This window comes from Quercus robur, chromosome 2 (assembly GCF_932294415.1).
Source record: "Quercus robur chromosome 2, dhQueRobu3.1, whole genome shotgun sequence".
In the NCBI taxonomy this organism is placed as follows: domain Eukaryota; kingdom Viridiplantae; phylum Streptophyta; class Magnoliopsida; order Fagales; family Fagaceae; genus Quercus; species Quercus robur.
In genome coordinates, this window is record NC_065535.1 from 80,964,611 (window position 1) to 80,988,085 (window position 23,475).

The window sequence follows — 23,475 nt, forward strand, 5'->3', positions numbered from 1 at the left end:
TTGAAAGATGCTATCGGATTAATATTGATGGTGCTATTTTAAATACATTAGGTTTAAAAAATAGTGGAATTATTCCACATATCGGGTATACTACACTTTCTTCTCATAAATAAATAAATAAAATGTGGGTCTCATATGCCAATAGGGACAGCAATTTTGCCCCGCCTCTCCCCACTTTGCCCTGCACGGGTTTTCCCTACCCCGCAAAGGTCATAGGGTGGGGATGCGGCGAGATTTTAGCCCTGCACTACAGGGCAGGGTGAAGATAGGTTAGACTTTTTATGCTTAGGCTTGGCTTGTTTATTAAATAAGCCTAAATCTAAGGTGCTGACTTGGCTTGTCTTTAAACAAACAAACATAAACAAGTATAGACTTGGTTTGTTTTTATTGAGCCCTATTGTTAACGAGTTTGTTCATGATTTTTTTTGGGCATGTCTCGTTTATTAAATAAGCCGAGCTATTTAAGTTGGTTTGTTTAAGGTTCAAGTTTGGGTTTAAAAAAAAAAAAAAAACATAAACGATCTATTTATTGAGTTGAGCTGTTTATGTTGTGGTTCATTTCTAGACCTACTTATGATAGCCATAGAAAATCTATCTTAACTAGGAAAATGCAAATAAAAAAAAAAATTTATAGTGAGGTAGTGTCACATAAATTTTTTTATTTATTTTATTTTAATCTGTATTATAAAATAGATTTTTTAAAGAGGACTATAATTGCCACATTTTTCAAATTCATTCCCTTATAACAAAATTGGGCTTTTAATCCAAGCTTGAATAAGCAGAATTAAGTAATTAACCCACTACTATTAAATGGGCTTGAAATTGATTATTGGGCTTAGATTAGAATTTAGCCCAATTCATTCTCTAATTTTCTTCACACAAAATGCAGAAGTTGTGTGTTTAAACCGTTAACTAGAAAAGCCGCACACCACGTTATAGAGGAATAACGGATCCTCTCCATTTGCAAAATCTCTAGCTGCTGCAATAGTTGCTAATCCTCGTATCCTGTCGGTCCTCTTATCAAGTTCCGCACTTGCATTTATTATTACTTTTTAATTTCAAGCTTTACATTGTAACCCCTAGGGTTTAGGGTTTTATCAGGGTTTTATATTCACTCTCATTTTATTCGATCTTATAACGCAAAGCAAATGTTGGATGAAAGCAAGTTTGATGTGCACCTGAATCTATGGGCACTTCGAATCCCTCGCGAGCTTTGCAAAGTGGCCACTCGAATTCTAAACGGGTATGCCTTCTCTGCTACTACTATATATTTTTTACCATTTTTGTTTTGGTTGGGGATTTGGATTTGTAAAAAAATGTTGTTATGGCAGGTATTTGCTTGACAAGGCTCGAATTAAACCTATTACGGAAGATCCAACTTGTGACAAAAACCGTTACCTCATATTGTCTGAAAAGGTTCAGAATCCTGGTAAGAATATTTAAGAAACGGTGAAATTTAATGAATTGGTCTCGATTTTGAGTTTTTGTGAATATTGATGGAACAATTCGTACTTTTACATTAGAGCAAATGATAATAGTGTTCTGCTGTGAAGTTTAGAAGACTAGGATGTTGAAATTTTATATGCTTGCCTAGTATTTTTGTATATCAAATGTGTTTATATCATATGGTAGAACCTTTATGGTAAAGGAGTTTAGTTGAGCTTCAATATACGAAGATGCCTTGATTTTGCTTTCGCTTAGTAGCCAAGTGTACTAACTTTTACAAACACATTTGTGTGTGTTGGCATGAGGAGTTACAAAGCCTGACTGGTAGGCCATCGTGTTCTTGAAGTGTGTCCCTCCAGTTCTTGTTTCTGGGTTTTTTTTTTTGTTTTTTTTTTTTTATAGCTTGAATTTATGAAGATGAGCCTGAATTTAGTAATGGACTTGTGGTCCTTTGGTATTTAGTCACTTATGTTAGGAGACTATGTAATGTGTAGTGTTTAACTGGACTTGCTTATCTGTTAATGATAGAACCTTTTTCTCCTATGGGGCAGATTTATGTGATATTCCAGACAGTAAACTTGATGAACTGAAAAGTTCGTGCAAGATTGAAGTAGTTCCCTATTCGCTGACACTTGGGTATTCCTATTGGAGTGCAGGTGTGTAATTTTGTGCAAAATATACGGAAATATTGTTTTTTTCCCCTTCTTTGTTATTTATCTCTTTTTTGATCAATTTCAGTACTTAAACCTTGAGAGATTGGCTGGAGAATCTAAAATTAAATTAATAAGCCTTACTACTGCAAATATTGTTTGCAATTTGCAAATGCAAGCTTCCAAAGGACTATATTATAATTATTTTTTAAAATATATATTTTTAAGAAAATAAAGCAATATCTGGTAAATCAATATTTTCAATGTGATTCTTGAGAATATAAAGTATTCTCTGTTCGGGAATGGTTACATTTCTTTTAACTGTCTATGGGTCCTTCTCATGTGTGGGCAAAATCAAATGTATGTTCTGATGAATATTTCAAACCTGTTAAATTCTCATGAACACATATTTAAGGACATCCACATGTCCAAAATTTGGGCAAGGGAAACTGTGTTTGGTACACTATATCTTTATTTATGTTTTTAATAAGTCAGAAACCGTGTCTCTGTGTAGGCTTAGGCACTGAGGATTATGTATTAAACTACTTGGAGATCTTCATAATATTGATTTTTTTTTCCATTCCAACTTTATACAGTGTGTTGACTAATGAACAACTTTCTGACTTGTTCTTTTGCTTATAGATCATGTATTAAAGCAGATTCTACCTCCTGGAGTGGAGGTGCCTTCATCATTTGAAACAATAGGTAAGTATTCAGTTTATGTCATAATTTATTTTTTTGCTAGTCATTATATGTGGTCGTCGATGTCGCTTACTAGTTACCTTACTGCATTCAACACACTGCTTGGTTTGTCTTGCTAATCATATATTTCCTGTTTACTCCTTTTCTGATCACTGAAGATGAACGTATCTCTTCATACCTATACAGGTCACATTGCTCATCTGAATATACACGAGGAATTACTTCCTTACAAGGATGTTATTGCAAGGGTTATCTATGATGTATGTTTTCACTTCTGGACTTTAAATAGACTTTGCTTTTGTTCTTTATTCATGGACTGCTGTTGAATCCATACAATGGATTTGGCATTTTCTTTATTTTAGAGGATTCTTTGTCCCTTTGAAATGCTTCTGCATTTAACGTTGTCAGTTTTTATTTTTCCTTTGTTTATTCTTGTTGTCTCTCATTGGGCAACCATTTTTTTTTGTATGTCATCGTAGTTGTGAAAATTTTCAGTATTTTTCATTCAACCATTTGTAGTTTTCACCTGAGACTTTGTGTCTGTATTTTTTAATATTTTAATCAATGATATGTATCTGCAGAAAAATTGTCCAAGAATCAAAACTGTTGTCAATAAAGTTGGTACAATTACAAATGAGTTCCGTGTGCCAAAGTTTGAAATTCTTGCGGGACAAAATGATATGGTTACTGAAGTGAAGCAATATGGGGCAACTTTTAAGCTTGACTATGGATTGGTCTATTGGAATTCAAGGTTGGAACACGAACACATGAGGCTGGTTTCTCAGTTCCGAGCAGGGGAGGCAATTTGTGACATGTTTGCTGGTGTTGGTCCCTTTGCTATTCCAGCAGCACAGAAAGGATGTGTAGTGTTTGCAAATGACTTAAATCCAGATAGCGTTCGTTATCTGAAGATCAATGCAGAAATCAACAAAGTTGATGATCTTGTTCGTGCATACAATATGGATGCAAGAAATTTTATTTTACAAATGATGGCAGTGCCAGATAGTGAGTTTAACACCGAACTTGATGTTCCCCAGGGGAGAACTTGTGAGGAATATGAGATACAGGCAAACGAAGAATCAAAGTCAGAAAATGGGCAGCGAACTGGTGCTGTTTGTGTAAAATATATTTTCAATCTCCCTGTAGGTGTGCCGTGTTACTATATGGTTTTACTCATATCTTCTACTTCCTGCAGTTGAGGCGAAGGAAGTACCAGATAATGTTACAAGTAATCTGGAGTGTGCACAAGGTTCAAGTAGGAAAGCAGATACACCTGTATCTGCAGTAAAAAGACCTTCAAGTAATAGTCAAGAAGGTATCATATACTCTATGGCTTTGGGCCATTACTAAATTTGATGCATTGTAGTCTCTCATTGTTTCATGTATCTTCAATGCTGGAGCTAGATGCATATGCAATTTACCTGTTGCCTAGCCAAAAAAATGAAAAGGCCTTTATTAATATGTCAGCAATCTATATATTTAATAGCTATGTTTTTACTTTGTATTTTCTTCCACAGTGAATGGGAGTGCTGATGGAACTGGTACCTCTGGAGCTGGTCGAAGAAAAGGAAGCACAAATAAGAGGATGAGGGGCTCTGAGATGTCAAATGCCAAGCCTTGGGAGCATATTGATCATGTGATTATGAACCTACCTGCTTCTGCTCTCCAATTTCTAGGTAAGATTCCCTTGCACCAATCATCTCTATAATGGATCATTTGACCGTTTGTTCTATTGGGTAAATAACTAAATATCCTTTTTTGGTTTGATTGGTATATTTTTCGGCATATCATTTTGTCGTCTTCATTCTTAGAATTTAGAAGACCAGAGTATAAATGCTATCAAATGCTAGATACAGCTTTATTTTTGTCATTTCAGACATTTCTATTGTTAGAACTTTGTTATATATTTCTTTGTATTCATTCTCTTGAATTTTGTTTCATAGCCAGTAAGATTTATTAACTGACTTTGGATTTTCCTTTAGATGTATTTAGTGGCATAATCAAGAGGAAATTTTGGAATGGGCCTCTTCCTTGGATTCACTGCTATTGCTTCATGCGGGCAAATGAATCTGAAGAATTTATAGTTTCAGTAAGTTTTTTCTGGATTGACTACTGTTAATTCCTGTTAAGTCTTTTCGCTTGGTAATATCAAGTTCTCTGACCTTCTGATGGTTAGACATACGGTATTCCATGATGTGGTTGGAGTGGGGCCCTAGGGGCACTGCTCTTATCACATTGGGCTCTCCCAATCCGCTATTTTATCTAGATCCCACTGAACATTTCCATTTCAGTTTAAGTTCTCATTATTTTTTTAACACTTTTGTATTATGATTTAAATGATTTTACAACTATGTTGCAGGAGGCAGAGTCTGCCTTGAATGCCAGTATACAAGATCCAATATTTCATAGGGTTAGGGATGTGGCTCCAAACAAGGTATCAATATTTTTTTAGGACTAAAATTAGGTACAGCTTCTTAGGCACTGTAGCCTAGGTTCCTAAATTAAATTCAACCATGTGGTTGTTTTGACAATGAGCCACATTCTTGAATTTTATTGTCCTTGAGAGAAGATGACACTGTTTGTGCTGTATTTGTCAAAGCGGTCACATGATTAAATTTGATTGGGAAACCTGAGGTATAACAGCTAAGTAATAGTACTTATGTTTTATCCCATTTTTATATCAACTTTTTTTTTTTACTCCATTAACACAATCATGCCTTCATGTCCCTTTTTTCCCCTCTATTTTATTTATTTATTTATTTTTGGGGTAAACAAAGGAAGGTTATTTTTATTTTCTTACATACATTGCTTTACCATGCAGGCAATGTTTTGCCTAAGTTTTAGGCTGCCAGAAGCTTGCTTCAATGAAGATGACACTGATACTATCATTCATTCCGCTGCTGGATAGTGATAAGCTCTCATATAATGCAGAGGCTTCTTGGTTGGATTAGAGTCATTAGACCAAATATTTGTCCACCAGCTTTAATGGGGCATGATTTAGAGCTCTAACCTAACATACAAAGGAAGAATTAGAGGAAAAATTGAACAGCAGGGAAAGCCAAGCATGATCTGAGATATGCAGCGTTCCCGAGTCCAAAGTTTGAAGCAGTATGATGCACTTGGTTGATAGATTAAAATTCATGTTTTTCATTGTAAAAATTAGGTCTTATGGGACATGCAATCGGGTGGGCAAAGAATGACCAAGTTCAAACCTAGGTCGACTGAGTCCAATTAATCTTTTCATTCTTTGGGGCAAAGTAGCTCGTTGTTCTCTAGCCTTAAAGCAGGATTATGTAGTCTATATCTTAAAAAGTTTATTTTGTTGTTGGGATGAATGGATCCATTAGAGGAGAAAAAGAATGGAAACAGTACTGGTGGTCCCTAAAGTTTCAAATTAGCAATTAAAACTTCTGAAGATATTCACGTGACCTGCACTGGTCGCAGCCATAGAGTTCGGAGAGATTTCATTCCCCCCAATATGGCCATGTAATTAGTTGAGGATATCCAACTACTGAAGCAATGGGGTTTTTAGGTACGGACTTGAATTATGCACCCCTTGTTGCTTTCTTTCTTTTTTTATCAACAGAACCCTTGTTGCTTTCTAATCAAGCAGCAAGTAGACTTTGCCGAAAAGGCTGAAAAGTAGGAGCTTGTAGGCTTGCCTCTGCAAAATAAAATAAGATAAAAGAATGCTTGCCCAAAAGGCAGAGCTAATGGAGCATGTAGTGTGGCCCAAGGAAAGGAAACTTCCCCATGCATTGCTCACCAAATTAAGCGTGAGTTTGGATAGCGGCTAGTGGGCGTTTCCAACGTTTGCGTTTTTTGTTGGGTTTTACGGTACTATTCACGACCCAGTAAAAAACACAAAAATGCGCATACCAATGCATTTTTGGGTTTAACGGCACTATTCACACTTTTAAAAATTATTTTACTACAGTGTTTTCAGTAATAAATTTTCAGTTTTTAGCAAATAAATGGTATTCAAACACACCCGAAAACTTAAAAGAGAGGCAATCATTTTGTAAAGCTACTTGCTTTGCCTTATTCTTCAAGAAAAATAGAAAAGAATTTGTTGTATTTTTCTATATTCTATGTTTATTGACGAGAAAATGTTGGAAAAATATAAGAATATAAAAAGAAAAGAAATGGGGTAATCATTTTATAAAATTTTGAAATTCTAGGTTAACAAATTTGGGAATAAGACACTTTTAAGGATCAAATTGGATTATTTAACAAACATCAGCGATTTGATAGTTACTCAAAAGTTCTATGATCAAATCGAAAAATGGAACAAACTTTAAGGACCAAAAATTATGTTTGCCAAAATAGAAAAATATAATAACGAATAAATCCAATGTGGAGGGGGTCTTTGAAGTAATTATGGTGTAAATGATAGCAAGAACCTTGTCTTTCAATTCCAATCCTATAAAGGAGAGGGTATCTTAGAGAGTAGAGGCTCCCCATGTTGTGAGTGCCCTACTGCGTGTAGTGAAAACACTGGATCATTTTTCCCCTTTAAAGAAACACTATTTCCTTTTTCTCCTTTAAAGAAAGATGATAAAATATCTGATAAGATGTGCAGTTGGTATAAATTAATAATAAGTAATTATTTTTTATGATCGGTAATTTTGAATATGGGGTGTTTGTTCTATGGTGATCTACAAGTAAGTATATGTTTACCACTTGTTTTTTTAACTTTTTGAAAATGAGCTTTCTGAAAAAAAAAAAAAAAAATTTGCACTTAATAAAAAAAATTAAAAGATATTATAAGGACTCAATTGGTAACGACCCCAAATTGGTTTATTGGGTTCGAACGTTAAAATGTCCAAACAATAAATTTATAGAGAGTGGGCTAAAAGGCTAGGCCTTGGTTCTTAGACAGTAGTTAGTTATGGTGTTCATGATGATTGCACAAAGATGAACTGAGCTTGTCCAAGAAGACTTTCTCTTTGGCACGACCTGAGTGGCTCCGGTCATTGGACCTCGTCCAAGGAGTTTAATATTCTTATTACCCCTTTTGTGCTAGGTTTCTTCCCCTTCCCTTCCTGTGGACGAATTCTTACATTATATAGTCCCTCTCAGTTGATCCTGACCTTCCATCTGTTGATCAGTCAGGTAGCTACTCAAGTGCTTGTCCCATCAACCGCCTTCCTCCACTTTCTGTTAGTTGCAATAACCGAAACCACACTATACAGGGGTCTTTTCCCATTAATGTGGCCAGGACGTTTGTTGGTGCATTCAATGCGGAGGTGACAGTTTTTCCTTAAACCGCTCCCACACTGTACCCCCATGCGAGTCCTATTGTACTCGTCCTTTCTTCTGGGAGCGCTTTGGGGGCTGCCTTTGATGGCGTGCCATTCTTCCCTTCTAGGTTTCGGAATGCCGAGGACAGGATTGTCCTCGGCTGCATTTCTAGGCCGTTTGGACTTTCGTTGCATGTTCTCGGCAACGTCTCTCCTCGGCGCGGGCCTTGGGCCCTAATGCCTAGTGGGCCGGGGTCACAAATTCTCTGGCCCCACAGATATATTTTTTAAAAAGGTGTGGTTTGATTGAAACTGCTTTTCTAAATTGCTAAGAATACATTGTTGTGTCACACAAGACATTAAAAAAGAGAGAGAAAAGAAAAAATATTTCCATATATAGATGCAACTTGTTACAAAAAAAAAGTTTATAAAAACATCGATATGACCTATAAGAGTCTTTCACTTGTACCCCTTTTTCTTCTTCGTAATAGTCCTTAAAGGCCATTTGCTTTGTCTGCGAAGCTAAAATAGAACTGTTAATTATTCAAATCAAGTGGGGATCTATAATCTATATTTTTGGTCAGTGATTGATTATCAACAGTGGTGACTCCAGGATTTTTTTCTAGTGGGTCAGCAATGGCAAAGTTAGGAATTTGTCATTTGTCATGAGGAGTGAGTAAAAAATTAAATGATTAATCTTTTTTTGTATAGATAAACTTCCATATTATATACAATAATTTAAAATAATATTCTAAATATAATTTAGTATACAATATTACTATATTATACAATAGTATAAAACTGTTATAAAATAGGTAAGACAACAACTATTGAATGCATAAACTTATATAATTAAATTACTAATCATACATTTTTGTCAAGTTAATAATAACTTATTATATTTATATGTAATATCAATTATATAAAAATATATGATAAAGAAGGAGAAGACTAGTAACACACTTAGGAGTAGGACTAGGAGTAAATGTGAAACTAAAAAAATAAAATAGTAATTGATATAAGTTTTTGCGTTTGAAGTGGATGACTTCTTAAACATACACATAGACATAGTTTCTCTCTTTGAATTGGAGATAAAAAGAAAAACTAAGAAAAAAATAGAAGGGAGAAACTGAGATAAAGAAAATGAGGAAAAAATTACAGATATAGATATAAATTTGTACAGATGTGTTGGTTGTAACAGTGGTGTAATTTTTTTTATTAATAAAGAAGAAAAGTGTAAGGAAAAACAACTTTACTTCGTTATTAACTGTAAAGTAAGCCAAAATCATGGAAAGAATATTCATATATATATAATTTTTTTTAATGAATAAGCAAAATTTTTGAAACTGACACAATACTTTCAAAAAAATTCCACAACAAAATCTAGGTGGTCAATTGTTAAAAGTAGATTAAAAAAAATTTGTTTACTGTGGATCCAGATAAAAAGCAGTTACAATTTGCCTCATATTATTGTAAAAATATTGTGAAATTAAAATTAAGATGATCATATTCAAGTTTCGAACTTTTTTCAATTGAGTTGAAACAAAATTTAGGATTAGGGTGTTCAAATTTTTATTTTAAGGGTCAAAATGAAAAAAAAAAAAAAAAAATTTATATATAAAATTTTTGTTTGGGCCAGGTCAGGGGGTTCATTTGAACCCCCTGTGAACCCCCTGGCCTTAATGTAAAGCCGCCCTTATCAAACTGTATATAGTTTGACTGTTTGACCAAGAGTTACACGCGGATGTGCTTTATAAGTGGCCTCAGTCATGTGAACGCAATAACAATAAATATTGATCTTAAAGAACCAATTAACTTTTGGATAATGCAGCAGAATATCTATCATCTTTTTTCCACTTTTCTTTTTGGTTCCTTGCAGGTTCCTACGAAATGAGTAAGGACACTTCCCTAATAAGTAGGAGTCGATTCAAATTTGTTTTGTGGATTATCAAAGTACACTAACTTTATTTTTGTCCACTCAAAAGAGGCAACTTTCATGGATATCAGATCTCAACCCAAATTTATTTTGGCTTATTATGTGGCATCTATGCACAAATAGAAACTTGGGAAGCACGAAATGCAAGCTGTGAATGTAGCATTTCCTTTAATTTAGAGCTTATCCAGTATCCTTTTTCTTTGTATTGCACTACAGCTGAGATGCCTATTTTTTGTGAAGATAATAAAAGTGGTAAGCTCACTTTGTTAAAATAAAAAAATAAAAAGTAGTGAGCTCACGGGCAAATAAGAATGAGACACGTGGATTTGGGGTTGGAAAGTTGGGCTTTTTTGGATGATTGTCTTTAATGCTCGTCATGCAGTGGTTGGTCATTGGTGTTTCAACTTGAGTTGAGTTGAGCAACGATAGCAACTTCCAGTCTTGCGTTTCCATTTTCCTACGAGTTTCGTGATTTGTCCTTTTCATACTCCTTACCACTAATCTTTGCAATTAAGTGATAGTTTCTCCATTTCTTTTAATGACTACGTGATGCTTTTCTCCTTTCTTTTTTCTTTGTTTTAATAATCAAGTGATAGAGTTAAGGCCACTAACGGCGCATATCACTGGTTGATATTTGATCCACTAACGGCGCATATCACTGGTTGAAACTACGTTGATATGTTGGGGTCTATCTCTATAGTCTCACTCTGAAAATAAGCTAAGGCCTTGTGAACTTGTAATTCTCTCACTCTTCTAAGTTAAGGCCTTGTGATGTAGTGATAAGATAAAACATAAGTACAGTTTTTTAAGTGTTGTATTTTATTTTCTTAAATTATATTCAAATACTAACTGAAATTGAATTTAATCATCCGTTTGTGTTGTCAATGCAACTATATTTTTAAACTTAATTAGAAAACTTATGATACAATATCTAAACAATTATACCTAAGTTTTGGCATACTAATATTACTCAATTTTCTCATAATGGAGAATTTGGTTTTGTTACTTCTCTAAGAAAGTTAGAAGGAAAAAGGAAAGAAGGGAGGCAAAGTTAGTAGAAGAAAAAGAGGAAAGAGTTTAGCCTAAAAACTAAAAAGTTTGTAAAGTTTACATTGTATGTTTGTGCTCAATTCTTTGTTTCATTGTATGCTACTTGTGCTTGTTGCCAAAAAAAAAAAAAAAAAAATTAACAACCATGTATTGATTACACAAAGTGAACTAGCCGTATTACCTTTTTTATTTTAGGGTTATGTTAACGAGTGCTCTTAGAGTATTGATTAACAATTCGGTTAAAAAAAGTTTTTATGGGAAAAGAAAAAAAGCAATTAATATTTTGATAGTTTTTTTCATTTTCCATAAAAGTTATGTCAAAACTTTCCTAAAATGGATTGTTAATCAATCCCTAAAGGCATACGTTAACATTTTCCTTTATTTTAATAATCTAGACTTCACTATCTTTGAAAGAGTGAGATTACTGATGTGCTTGGAAAATATGACTTAAGTTTTCATCATTAGGTTATGATGTTTGCTCCACTAACGGTGCATATCACGGGGTTGCCAAAACCCCATTAGTATCCCACTTTAAAATAAGCTAAAGTTGTGTTTTCCCTCTCCGAAATAAGCTAAGGTGCTTTGGTTTGATACAAGTGCAACAATAACAAAACAACATAATCTTTAGTTCCTTTTATTTTTCAATAGATTAGTAAGAGTTACCATATATATTTCTTAGGTGTTGTTTAGTTATAAGGTAAATTAACCTAGACGTCTTTAGATGATGTATCATAAGTTTTCTAACTAAATTGAAATATTGATTGAATATAATTTAATTGTACTTGAGAAAGATAATGATATGATGTTTATATTGTATTCTTGATGCATAACAGAAACACAATAAGAGACTATATCTTACTCTAGCTTTACAAAACCCTTAAATCCATAAGCTTTTCTTGAATCCACAAGAAAAACTTAGAATCCACTAGGAAGAAAAACCTCTTTAGAAAATATTATTGATATTCTTAAGTTTGAAACTCTGAATTATGAACATTTATTCTACATATTGAAGGCCTATCTATTAAAGGCTCAAGGAAACTTATTTTGCAAGTAAAAAATTATCATAATTGATATACCATAATAAAACTCTAATTTGACTAGGGAAGCCTTAAACAAATCTTAAATACTAAAATAATGAAAATTACATAAAAATACAAAAATTAACAAACATAAAAATTAAATCTTATATATTGTCCCACATCACACCCCTCCACTTGAATAAAACTCAACTTCAAGCTTTTGCTGGGAACTGAAATTAGGGGTGTCCAGACCCGACCCACACCTGCCGGACTGACCAAATCGCCCGATGTCCACCTGATTTCAGCCAGAACCGACGCTCCTATCAGTCGGTTATGGGTTTCCGCGCCCAAGACCCAACGCCAGTGGGTTGAGTGGCGGTTTTCTTCTCCAAAACTCGAGCCACCCGACCCGACCGATGTTATTTACAAATCTGGCCAACTCCGGCAAGATCAAGCTTAGATTCGAGGAGATCTGGCAAGACCTCGACCGTATTTGGTAAGATCGAGCTTAGATTCAAGGAGATCCGGCGATATCAAGCTTAGATTCGAGTAGATCCGGCCAAATCCCAGCAATTTTTAGCCAAAAAATGCAAAATCCTGCAAGAAAATGTAGAATCCGGCGAATATTTCCAGATTCCGGCGACTTTTTTTTTCAAATTTTGATGCTTTCTTTATTCTAGCGACCTGCCCGACCCGACTGACATTCACCTCACCCAAAACTGACTCGACCGATTTTTCCAACGGGTCGAGTCCGGGTTCCTCCACCCGACGCCGGCGGGTCGAGTCCGAGTTGGGTCCAAAATTGACCCGGCCTGACCCATGGACAACCTTAACTAAAATCTTCCACTCCAATTAAAAAGATATTTTGAATATTTCAATAACTTGATCCAACTTTGAAACTTATATCCTTGAGATATTGTAGCATGAAATTTCTTCTTATTGACCTTTAATTTATTTACAACATCAATTAACAACGGATTTGAAAACCAAATCAAAATTTTATACTCTCACAAAATCAATAGGCTTTGATGTGTTGTCAATGCAATTTTTTGGAGGATTCTCTTTAATTCTCATCATGCAGTGGTCAATGGTACGTGTTTCAACTTGACTTGAGCAACGATAGCAAGTCTTCCGTTTCCATTTCCTACCAGTTATTTCATTTGTCCTTTTAGTACTCCTTGGTCCTTACCACTAATCTTTGCAATTAAGTGATAGTTTCCTCCTTTTTTTAATAACTACGTGATACTTTTCTCCTTTTTTTGCTTTAATAATCAAGTGAGAGTTTTTTCTTTTTGGTCATAAAGAGTGAGATTATTGATGTACTTCAATATTTATCATTAGATGATGATGTTTGATTCTCTAATGTTGCATATCACCGATTGCCAACTACGTTTGCATGTTGGGATCTATCTCTATAGTCTCACTCTAAAAATAAGCTAAGGCCTTGTGAAGTTTTAATTTTCTCACTCTTCCATGCTAAGGCCTCGTGGTGTAGCGATAGAATAAAAATATAGGTATAATTTCTTAAGTGTTATATCTTATGTTCTTAAATTATATTCAAATACTGACTGAAATAGAATTTCATATATTATCCTTAACAAAGTTTATATTATGCTATCAATACAGCTATATCTTAGAATTTAATTAGACAACTTACCTAAGTTTTTCCCATACTAATATTACTCACTTTTGCCATAAAAAATGGTTTTCTTACTTCTTGTGAGAAAAGTTTCTATAAGAAAGAAAGAAAGAAGGAAGGAAGGAAGCAAAGTTAGTAGAAGAAAAGGACGGAAAAGTTTAGCCTAAAAGGTTTTTGTAGTTTGCATTGTATGTTTGTATTCAATTCTATGTTCTATAAAAACAAATGCTGCTATTGTGCTTGATGCCAAAAAAAGAAAAAGAAAAAAAAAAGAGCACCCCCTTGTTAAGCTCTACATTTTTAGGTGTTGTATCTTAATGTTTCTAGCTAATTAGATTCAAATATTGGTTGAATTATTATTTTTTAATTAACTTGAGAAAAATGATAGTGATACTGTTGTATTATTGATAATGCGATATGTTTGAATTTAATTAAAGAATTTAAAGCATAATACTAAAAAAAATTATACATAAGTTTAGGACTTAATAACTTGACGGGGAGGTCCCTAAAAAAAAAATTGGTGGAGAGGGGAATCTTCCTCTCTCTAAAAAGATAAAAAGAAAAAGTGAACAACCACTTATTATTATTTCTTTTTGAGACTAAACTAGCAGAATTTTCATTTTGGATAAAACCTGACACACACACACACACCCCATGTTATATACACATTTTTTGAATTGAAATTGTGAGTTGTTTTTGGTTCAACGAAAATTGATTCTTGGAAAAAAAATTTATGTATTTATGGGTGATTAGTGGGACAGAAAATGTTGGTCAACTGGAAATTGTTTTCTAATTAACCGTAAAATAAAAACGCTTATGACAGAAATTGGTTTACACTTTTACTTTTCGTAAACTATTTTCCACCTTACCAAAAGCTTATCAACCGAACCTCCACCCCTCATCACCATTTGCCACTTGCAACCACCGCCCCCTACTAATGTTCCCGATCTCCAATGGCCAAACTATTGTCATCGGTGGCCGCCCCTACCACTTGTCCCCGATCACATTTTTTTTTAATCTAAAATTTTCATTTTTTTATATTGTATGTGCTTCAAAGCTAAGAAAATGTGAGAAAAATAGTAAAAAATTTATTTTCCATAACACTTCCAAGAGCGCATCAAATATTTTTTATATATTTTCAAGAATGCAATTCTCCAGAAAATATTTTATATTTTTCATCAGCCGGAAACATTATTTGAGTTCAAAAAATTGGATGTATTACCATTGTGTAACAAACGCTCCCATTCCTTTTCTTTCTTTTTTTTTTAATTGTATAAATAATTGGAATAATAGAATCATCTTCATTTTTTTTCATACTCCTTACCACTAATCTTTGCAATTAAGTGATAGTTTCTCCATTTCTTTTAATGACTACGTGATACTTTTCTCCTTTCTTTTTTCTTTGTTTTAATAATCAAGTGATAGAGTTTTTCTTTCTTTGTAAAGAGTGAGATTATTGATGTTTGATCCACTAACGGTGCATATCACTGGTTGAAACTACGTTGGTATGTTGGGATCTATCTCTATAGTCTCACTTTGAAAATAAGCTGAGGCCTTGTGAACTTGTAATTCTCCCACTCTTCTAAGTTAAGGCCTTGTGGTGTAGTGATAAGATAAAACATAGGTACAGTTTTTTAAGTGTTGTATTTTATTTTCTTAAATTATATTCAAATACCAACTGAAATTGAATTTAATCATCCGTTTGTGTTGTCAATGCAACTATATTTTTAAACTTAATTAGAAAACTTATGATACAATATCTAAACAATTATACCTAAGTTTTGGCATACTAATATTACTCAATTTTCTCATAATGGAGAATTTGGTTTTGTTACTTCTCTAAGAAAGTTAGAAGGAAGAAGGAAAGAAGAGAGGCAAAGTTAGTAGAAGAAAAAGAGGAAAGAGTTTAGCCTAAAAACTAAAAAGTTTGTAAAGTTTACATTGTATGTTTGTGCTTTGTTTCATTGTATGTTGCTTGTGCTTGATGCAAAAAAAATAAATAAATAACAACCACACATTGATTACACAAACTGAACTAGCTGTATTACCTTTTTTTATTTTAGTAATCTAGACTTCTCTGTCTTTGAAAGAGTGAGAATATTGATGTGCTTGGAAAATATGACTTAAATTTTCATCATTAGGTGATGGTATTTGCTCCACTAACGGTGCATATTAGGGGTTGCGAAAACCCCGTTAGTATCCCACTCTAAAATAAGCTAAAGTTGTGTTTTCCCTCTCCGAAATAAGCTAAGGTGTTGTGGTTTGGTACAAGTGCAACAATAACAAAAAAATATAATCTTTAGTTCCAATTTTATTTTTTATTTTGTTAACTATGAATACTCAACAGATTAGTCAGAGTTGCCATATATATTTCTTAGGTGTTGTTTAGTTATAAGATAAATTAACCTAAACGTCTTTAGATGATGTATCATAAGTTTTCTAACTAAATTGAAATATTGATTGAATATAATTTAATTGTACTTGAAAAAGATAATGATATGATGTTTATATTGTATTATTGATGCATAACGGAAACACAATAAGAGACTATATCTTATTCTAGCTTTACAAAACCCTTATATTCATAAGCTTTTCTTGAATCCACAAGAAAAACTTGGAATCCACTAGGGAAAAAAACCTCTTTAGAAATATTATTGATATTCTTAAGTCTGAAACTCTGAATTAAGAATGTTTGTTCTACATATTGAAGGCCTATCTATTAAAGGCTCAAGGAAACTTATCATGCAAGTCAAAAATTATCATAATTGATATACCATAATAAAACTCTAATTTGACTAGGGAAGCCTTAAACAAATCTTAAATACTAAAATAATGAAAATTACATAAAAATTCAAAAATTAACAAACATAAAAATTAAATCTTATATATTGTCCCACATTACACCCCTCCACTTGAATAAAACTCAACCTCGAGCTTTTGTTGGGAACTGAAATCTTCCACTCCAATTAAAAAGATATTTTGAATATTTCAATTACTTGATCCAACTCTGAAACTTATATGCTTGAGATATTGTAGCATGAAATTTCTTCTTATTGACCTTTAATTTATTTACAACATCAATTAACAACGGATTTGAAAACCAAATCAAAATTTTATACTCTCACAAAATCAACAAGCTTTGATGTGTTGTCAATGCAATTTTTTGGAGGATTGTCTTTAATTCTTGTCATGCAGTGGTCAATGGTGTTCAACTTGACTTGAGCAACGATAGCAGGTCTTGCGTTTCCATTTCCTACCAGTTATTTCATTTGTCCTTTTAGTACTCCTTGGTCCTTACCACTAATCTTTGCAATTAAGTGATAGTTTCCTCCTTTTTTTAATAACTACGTGATACTTTTCTCCTTTTTTTTGCTTTAATAATCAAGTGAGAGTTTTTTCTTTTTGGTCGTAAAGAGTGAGATTATTGATGTACTTTAATATTTATCATTAGATGATGATGTTTGATTCTCTAATGTTGCATATCACTGGTTGCCAACTACGTTGGCATGTTGGGATCTATCTCTATAGTCTCACTCTAAAAATAAGCTATGGCCTTGTGAAGTTGTAATTTTCTCACTCTTCCATGCTAAGGCCTCATGGTGTAGCGATAGAATAAAAACATAGGTATAGTTTCTTAAATGTTATATCTTATGTTCTTAAATTATATTCAAATACTGACTGAAATAGAATTTCATATATTATCCTTAACAAAGTTTATATATATTATGCTATCAATACAGCTATATCTTAGAATTTAATTAGACAACTTACCTAAGTTTTTCCCATACTAATATTACTCACTTTTGCCATAAAAAAATGGTTTTCTTACTTCATGTGAGAAAAGTTTCTATAAGAAAGAAAGAAGGAAAGCAAAGTTAGTAGAAGAAAAGGACGGAAAAGTTTAGCCTAAAAGGTTTTTATAGTTTGCATTGTATGTTTGTACTCAATTCTATCTCCATAGGCCTCCAGAGTTGGATCCAATATATATATAAAAACAAATGCTGCTCGTGCTTGATGCCCAAAAAAAGAAAAATAAAAATAAAAAGAACACCCCCTTGTTAAGCTCTACTTTTTTAGGTATTGTATCATAATGTTTCTAGCTAATTAGATTCAAATATTGGTTGAATTACTATTATTTTTATTTAACTTGAGAAAGATGATAGTGATACTGTTGTATTATGGATAATGCAATATGTTTGAATTTAATTAAAGAATTTAAGGCATAATACTAAAAGAAATTATACGTAAGTTTAGGACTTAACAACTTGGCGGGGAGGTCCCTCCAAAAAAAAAAAAATTGGTGGAGAGGGGAATCTCCCTCTCTCCAAAAAGAAAAAAAGAAAAAGTGAACAACCACTTACTATTATTTCTTTTTGAAACTGAACTAGCAGGATTTTCATTTTGGATAAAAATTGTCACACACACACACACACCATGTTATATATACATTTTTTGAATTGAAATCGTGAGTTGTATTTGGTTCGACGAAAATTGATTCTTGAAAAAAAATTTATGTATTTACAGGTGTTTAGTGTGACATAAAATGTTGGTCAACTGGAAACTATTTTCTGGTTAACCGTAAAATAAAAACGCTTATGACAGAAGTTGGTTTACACTTTTACTTTCCGTAAACTATTTTCCACCTTACCAAAAGCTTATCAACCGAACCTCCACCCCTCATAACCATCTGCCACTTGCAACCACCGCCCCCTACTAATGTTCCCGGTCTCCAATGGCCAAACTATCGTCATCGGTGGCCGCCCCTACCACTTGTCCCCGATCACATTTTTTTTTAATCTAAAATTTTCATTTTTTTTATATTGTATGTGCTTCAAAGATAAGAAAATGTGAGAAAAATAGTAAAAAATTTATTTTCCATAACACTTCCAAGAGCGCATCAAATATTTTTTATATATTTTCAAGAATGCAATTTTCCAGAAAATATTTTATATTTTTCGTCAGCCGGAAACATTATTTGAGTTCAAAAAATTGGATGTATTACCATTGTGTAACAAACACTCCCATTCCATTTTTTTTTTTTTATGGCATAAATAATTGGAATAATAGAATCATCTTCGATTATCTAACAATTGTGGAGACGCGTGTCAGCATGGGCTGGCACCATAACCGAATAACTGAATTAAGGAACGAATCTTTCTCAATCTTTCTCCTTTTCAACCTCTCTATTAAAATTTATACAAAAACCACCCCACTAGATTTTATCCTTCCCCATGAAGCTTTCTCTCGAAAGCCAAACACTACTCTTTACATTTACACTATAAATACATCAACCTTCCAACCTAGCAATTCCCTTACACTCTCCGACTCTCTAGCTTCCTTTAAATTCTTAAATCCCATTCATTTCTGCTCTCTTTTCACTGATTCATCCAAGAAAAAAAAAATGGCACAAACAAGAGTACTAGTACTAGAGTCTATCAGTTATTGTTCAATATTGTTGTTTTTTCTTGTTTTCATGGGCATGTTGCATAGTTGCTTGAGTGTTGGGGTGAACTGGGGAACCCAGGCCACACAGAAACTCCCACCTGATACGGTGGTGAAAATGCTGAGGGAAAATGGGTTTAAAAAATTGAAGCTTTTTGAGGCAGATGAGAGGATTTTGGGGGCTCTGATAGGGACTGAAATTGAAGTGATGCTAGGAATACCCAATAACATGTTGCAGATGATGTGTGAGGATCCTGGTGCTGCAGCTTCATGGGTGGATGCCAATGTCACTAGTTATTCCTACACTGGTGGAGTCCATGTCCAGTTGAGTCACACACTTTCTTGATTTTTTTTTTTATTGAAAAAAAAAAAAACCATTTTATAATGTTTATTTACTTCCCCTTTTGAAAACCCATTTATATTTGTTCCATAATAAAGTGTTCTATTATTTTACACCCTGGAGTGTTTTTTTTTTTTTTTTTTTTCTCATGCAATTGGTGTAGTCCATGTCAAGTTGAGTTATACACAAACCCATTTAATGTCTCTTCCTTTTGCTTTCCCTTTATAATGGCTTTATGTTTCATAAAGGTTCTATTATTTTATCCAATTCCAAAACTTTTGGACTAAAACTTGGTTGTTGACGTTTTGATGAAGTGTGTTCTATTACTTTACACTCTGTAGTTTCTTTTTTTCCCATGCAACTGGTGGAGTCCATATCAGATTGACTCACACACAAAACCCATTTAATTAATTTCCTTTTCTTTTAGATGGTTTTGCTTTTATGATCGATAAGTGTTCTATTATTTTACAACCATGGAGTTTGGATTTTTCCCCCATGCTGCCAAAATTCTTGTTTCTGTTTACTATTCTCTGTCTTCCAGCTGTGATCGATTGATGCTTTTTTGCTAAAAATCTTGTACCTTGCTGTCATTGTCTGGTTCTTGTTAGTAATAAGTAACAAAAATGGTGGTAGTTTCTACATTTTTAGCAGCCGTTATAAGCAGTGATCGTCTTCTGAAGTAGTGTTACCTCGCTTCTTAGTTTTCTCTTCCTTCCAAGAATGGGTTTTTAATTCTGGAAATGGTCTACCTTCATGTTCTTCTAGTTTTCCTCAATAAAACTAACTATTATTGTGGGTTTTGTTTTTCCAGATTTTGTGTCATTTCCCTGTCTCGACGTTCTTTCTCTAGCTTCTTTTGATCTTCTCTTTGAAACTAGGTATATAAATCATTTCCATGATTCTTTCAAGGAATATTCAGTCAGGTTTTTTGTCTATTTCCTTTTGGTTTTGGTCTGTTGGATACTTTGAGCCTAAATCCTTCAGTTTTAATATAAAGTGGCCCAACTCTAATTTTGATGGAACACATGTTTAGCTGACCATGTTACACCAACACATATCCGACTTTAATAGGTGGAAATCCAATAACCTGGACCTTCATGCCTGGATTTGGCATCTGGCAAAAGTGTCGGTGTCAGCAACCAAACTCATATTTTCTTTTAGTATCTATATATGGCTTATAAAATATCATCTTCATTATCCTGCATTTTTTATACTAGTTTGGTATTTTACATTATTCATTAATAATGTTTTTATTGTATGTCAAAAGGCATACAAAAAAAAAGTATATGATGTTTTATATGTGCCGAAAAGATATATCATCCATTGAATATATGCATTCTCCTTTTCACCGTTTGTAAGTTATACACAACTACGAAACTCCGTGAAATGGAGGGTGTTTATATCCGATGAATAAGATAATTACTATTCTTTATGTGTGGGTGTGAAACGATTTGTTTTGTAGGTATGTTGCTGTAGGCAATGAACCTTTCCTTGAATCTTACAATGGAACCTATCTAGAATGCACACTACCAGCCCTCAGAAATATCCAGGACGCACTCAACAAAGCTGGTTTGGGGTCCAAGGTCAAAGCCACAATCCCCTTTAATGCAGACATCTACTTCTCACCAGACTCAAACCCGGTGCCATCTGCTGGTGACTTCAGGGCTCAACTCCGAGACCGCACAATTGAAATAATCCAATACCTATACAGAAATAATGCGCCTTTCACTGTCAACATCTACCCCTTCCTCAGTCTTTATGGCAACAAATATTTCCCCTTCGACTATGCATTCTTTGATGGAACAAGCAAACCTGTTAAAGATGGTGATAAACAATACACCAATGCTTTTGATGCAAATTTCGACACTCTAGTCTGGGCTTTATTTAAAGCTGGTTATGCTGATATGCCAATCATAGTTGGAGAAATTGGGTGGCCAACTGATGGTGATATAAATGCAAATGTCCAAAATGCAAAGAAATTCAACCAGAAATTGCTCCAACATGTTTTGAGTGGAAAGGGAACCCCAGCTCGGAAAGGTAAAATTGACATATATTTATTCAGCCTTCTTGATGAGAATGCTAAAAGCATTGCTCCTGGTGGCTTTGAAAGGCATTGGGGGATATTTGAGTTTGATGGGAAGCCAAAGTATGAACTAGATTTGTTGGGCTTGGGAGAGGATAAAGGTCTAGTTCCAGCAGAAGATGTGAAATACATGCCCAAAAGGTGGTGTGTTATGAATCGCCAGGCTAATGATATAGAGGACCTGCCAGACAGTATTGACTATGCTTGTAGCCGATCAGATTGCACTGCTTTGGGCTATGGATCTTCGTGTAATCATCTAAGAAGCGTGGAAGAGAATGCCTCTTATGCTTTCAACATGTACTATCAAGTCAATAACCAGAATGATTATTCTTGTGATTTTTCTGGTTTGGCTATTGTGACTAATGATGATCCGTCTGAAGAGGACTGCCAGTTCCCAGTGATGATTTCTTATGGTTCTCCGTTGCTGCTGCATAGTGGACTTTCAGATGCATTTATAAGAATCATTGAGGGATTTGTGTTGTTTTTGATTCTGCTAAACTGATAAGTAATAGGCCTATACCTGTTTGTACTTCAATTAGTTTTACGCTTCTAGCGTAGGCATAGTTTTCTGTAGCCTAGTACGTTGATATTACTTGTAGCCTATGAATATGCATGTTCTCATTTTATTTACACTTTTAAATGTCATGTAGTGCATTCATTTATGAAACCTCTCACAAAATTTTATATATGATATTTTGAGTTTATGTCCTGGTATGCAAATTCTGTAAAAAAGAAGCAATAAGAGGCTGTTTGAATGACCTGTTTCTTTAACTCAATTCTCAGTTTCCATAACTCATAACTTAAAAATTGTGGGACTCATAGCTCAATATACGTTTGGCGCACGATAACTCTATTTCCATTATTCAATTTTTTGATTTTTGAGTTACGAGTTATGAAAATTGAAAGCACATTTTAACTGTTTTCAGTTTCCATAACTCATAACTCAATGGCATTTCCGTAAATAACATTACATTGAGGGACCCAATGTCAGTCACAGTCGCAACTTTTGACTATCTTTTTTTTTTTTTTTTCCTTCACTGGGTTCGATGCGTGCGTTCTTCATGTTCTTTTTTTTCTTTTTCCTTTCACACTAGTGGCTTCTTCATGTTCTTCACTGGGTTCAGTTCTTTCTCTCTCTCTTTTTTTTTTTTTTTTTTTGTTCTTTCACTAGGTTCTTTTTTTGGCTGGGTTTTTCTGGGTTCAGTTCTTTCTTTTTTTTTTTTTTGGTTCTTCAACTGGATTCTTTTTTTGGCTGGGTTTTTCTGGGTTCAATTCTTTTCTTTTTCTTTTTTTTTTTTTTTTTATTGGGTTCGGTGAGTTTGAGTACTAAAAAAAAATTTTAAAAAAAAAAACTGCACCGAGTGATAGGTATGGGACCCACAAATAGTGTGTCACTGGATTCTTTTTTTGGCTGGGTTTTTCTGGGTTCAATTCTTTTCTTTTCTTTTTTACTGGGTTCGGTGAGTTTGAGTACTAAAAAAAAAAAAAAAAAAAATTGCACCGAGTGATAGGTATGGGACCCACAAATAGTGTGAAAAATATTGAGTGATGAAAAGTGAGTAATGGTGCCAAACGGATGTGAAAAATTAAGTGATGAGTTATGGAAATTGAGTGATGAAATTTTTGCATCCAAACAGCCTCTAATATTCTCTCCTATTCCTTTCTATTGTGTTCCTTCACTACCCAAATATTTTGATTTCTAATATTTCGTGATGAAGAAAGTCATCTAAATTCCTAATAATTATAATGCTTGTGGATGTCTTAATATTCGTAAAATGTGGAAATTTTAATTAAAAAGATAACTTTATAAAAGTAAGAGCAGTGCTATTATTAGAATATAAAGATAATTCAATCTTTTCTGAGAAATGAATTCCATCAATTTCATAATTAAACAAAGAGCATTCTTATTTGTCAAATTATGTTTT

At 33.6% G+C, this 23,475-nt stretch overlaps 2 protein-coding genes across 2 annotated transcripts; both read left to right on the forward strand.

Annotated features, from left to right (window-relative positions):
* The first annotated feature begins 906 nt into the window (after window positions 1–906).
* LOC126715276 (tRNA (guanine(37)-N1)-methyltransferase 2) lies at window positions 907–6,129 on the forward strand. The gene is made up of 11 exons (XM_050415809.1): window positions 907–1,243; window positions 1,332–1,429; window positions 1,998–2,102; window positions 2,739–2,801; window positions 2,985–3,058; window positions 3,380–3,905; window positions 3,994–4,113; window positions 4,316–4,474; window positions 4,781–4,887; window positions 5,158–5,232; window positions 5,620–6,129. The coding sequence occupies exons 1-11, from the start codon at window positions 1,149–1,151 to the stop codon at window positions 5,704–5,706; spliced, it is 1,509 nt and encodes a 502-aa protein (XP_050271766.1). The 5' UTR covers window positions 907–1,148; the 3' UTR covers window positions 5,707–6,129.
* Window positions 6,130–18,943: 12,814 nt separating this feature from the next.
* Window positions 18,944–22,241, forward strand: LOC126715277 (glucan endo-1,3-beta-glucosidase 8). Its single transcript, XM_050415810.1, has 2 exons — window positions 18,944–19,451; window positions 20,930–22,241. Exons 1-2 carry the CDS (start codon window positions 19,087–19,089, stop codon window positions 22,050–22,052), a joined length of 1,488 nt encoding a protein of 495 aa, XP_050271767.1. The 5' UTR covers window positions 18,944–19,086; the 3' UTR covers window positions 22,053–22,241.
* Window positions 22,242–23,475: the final 1,234 nt, after the last annotated feature.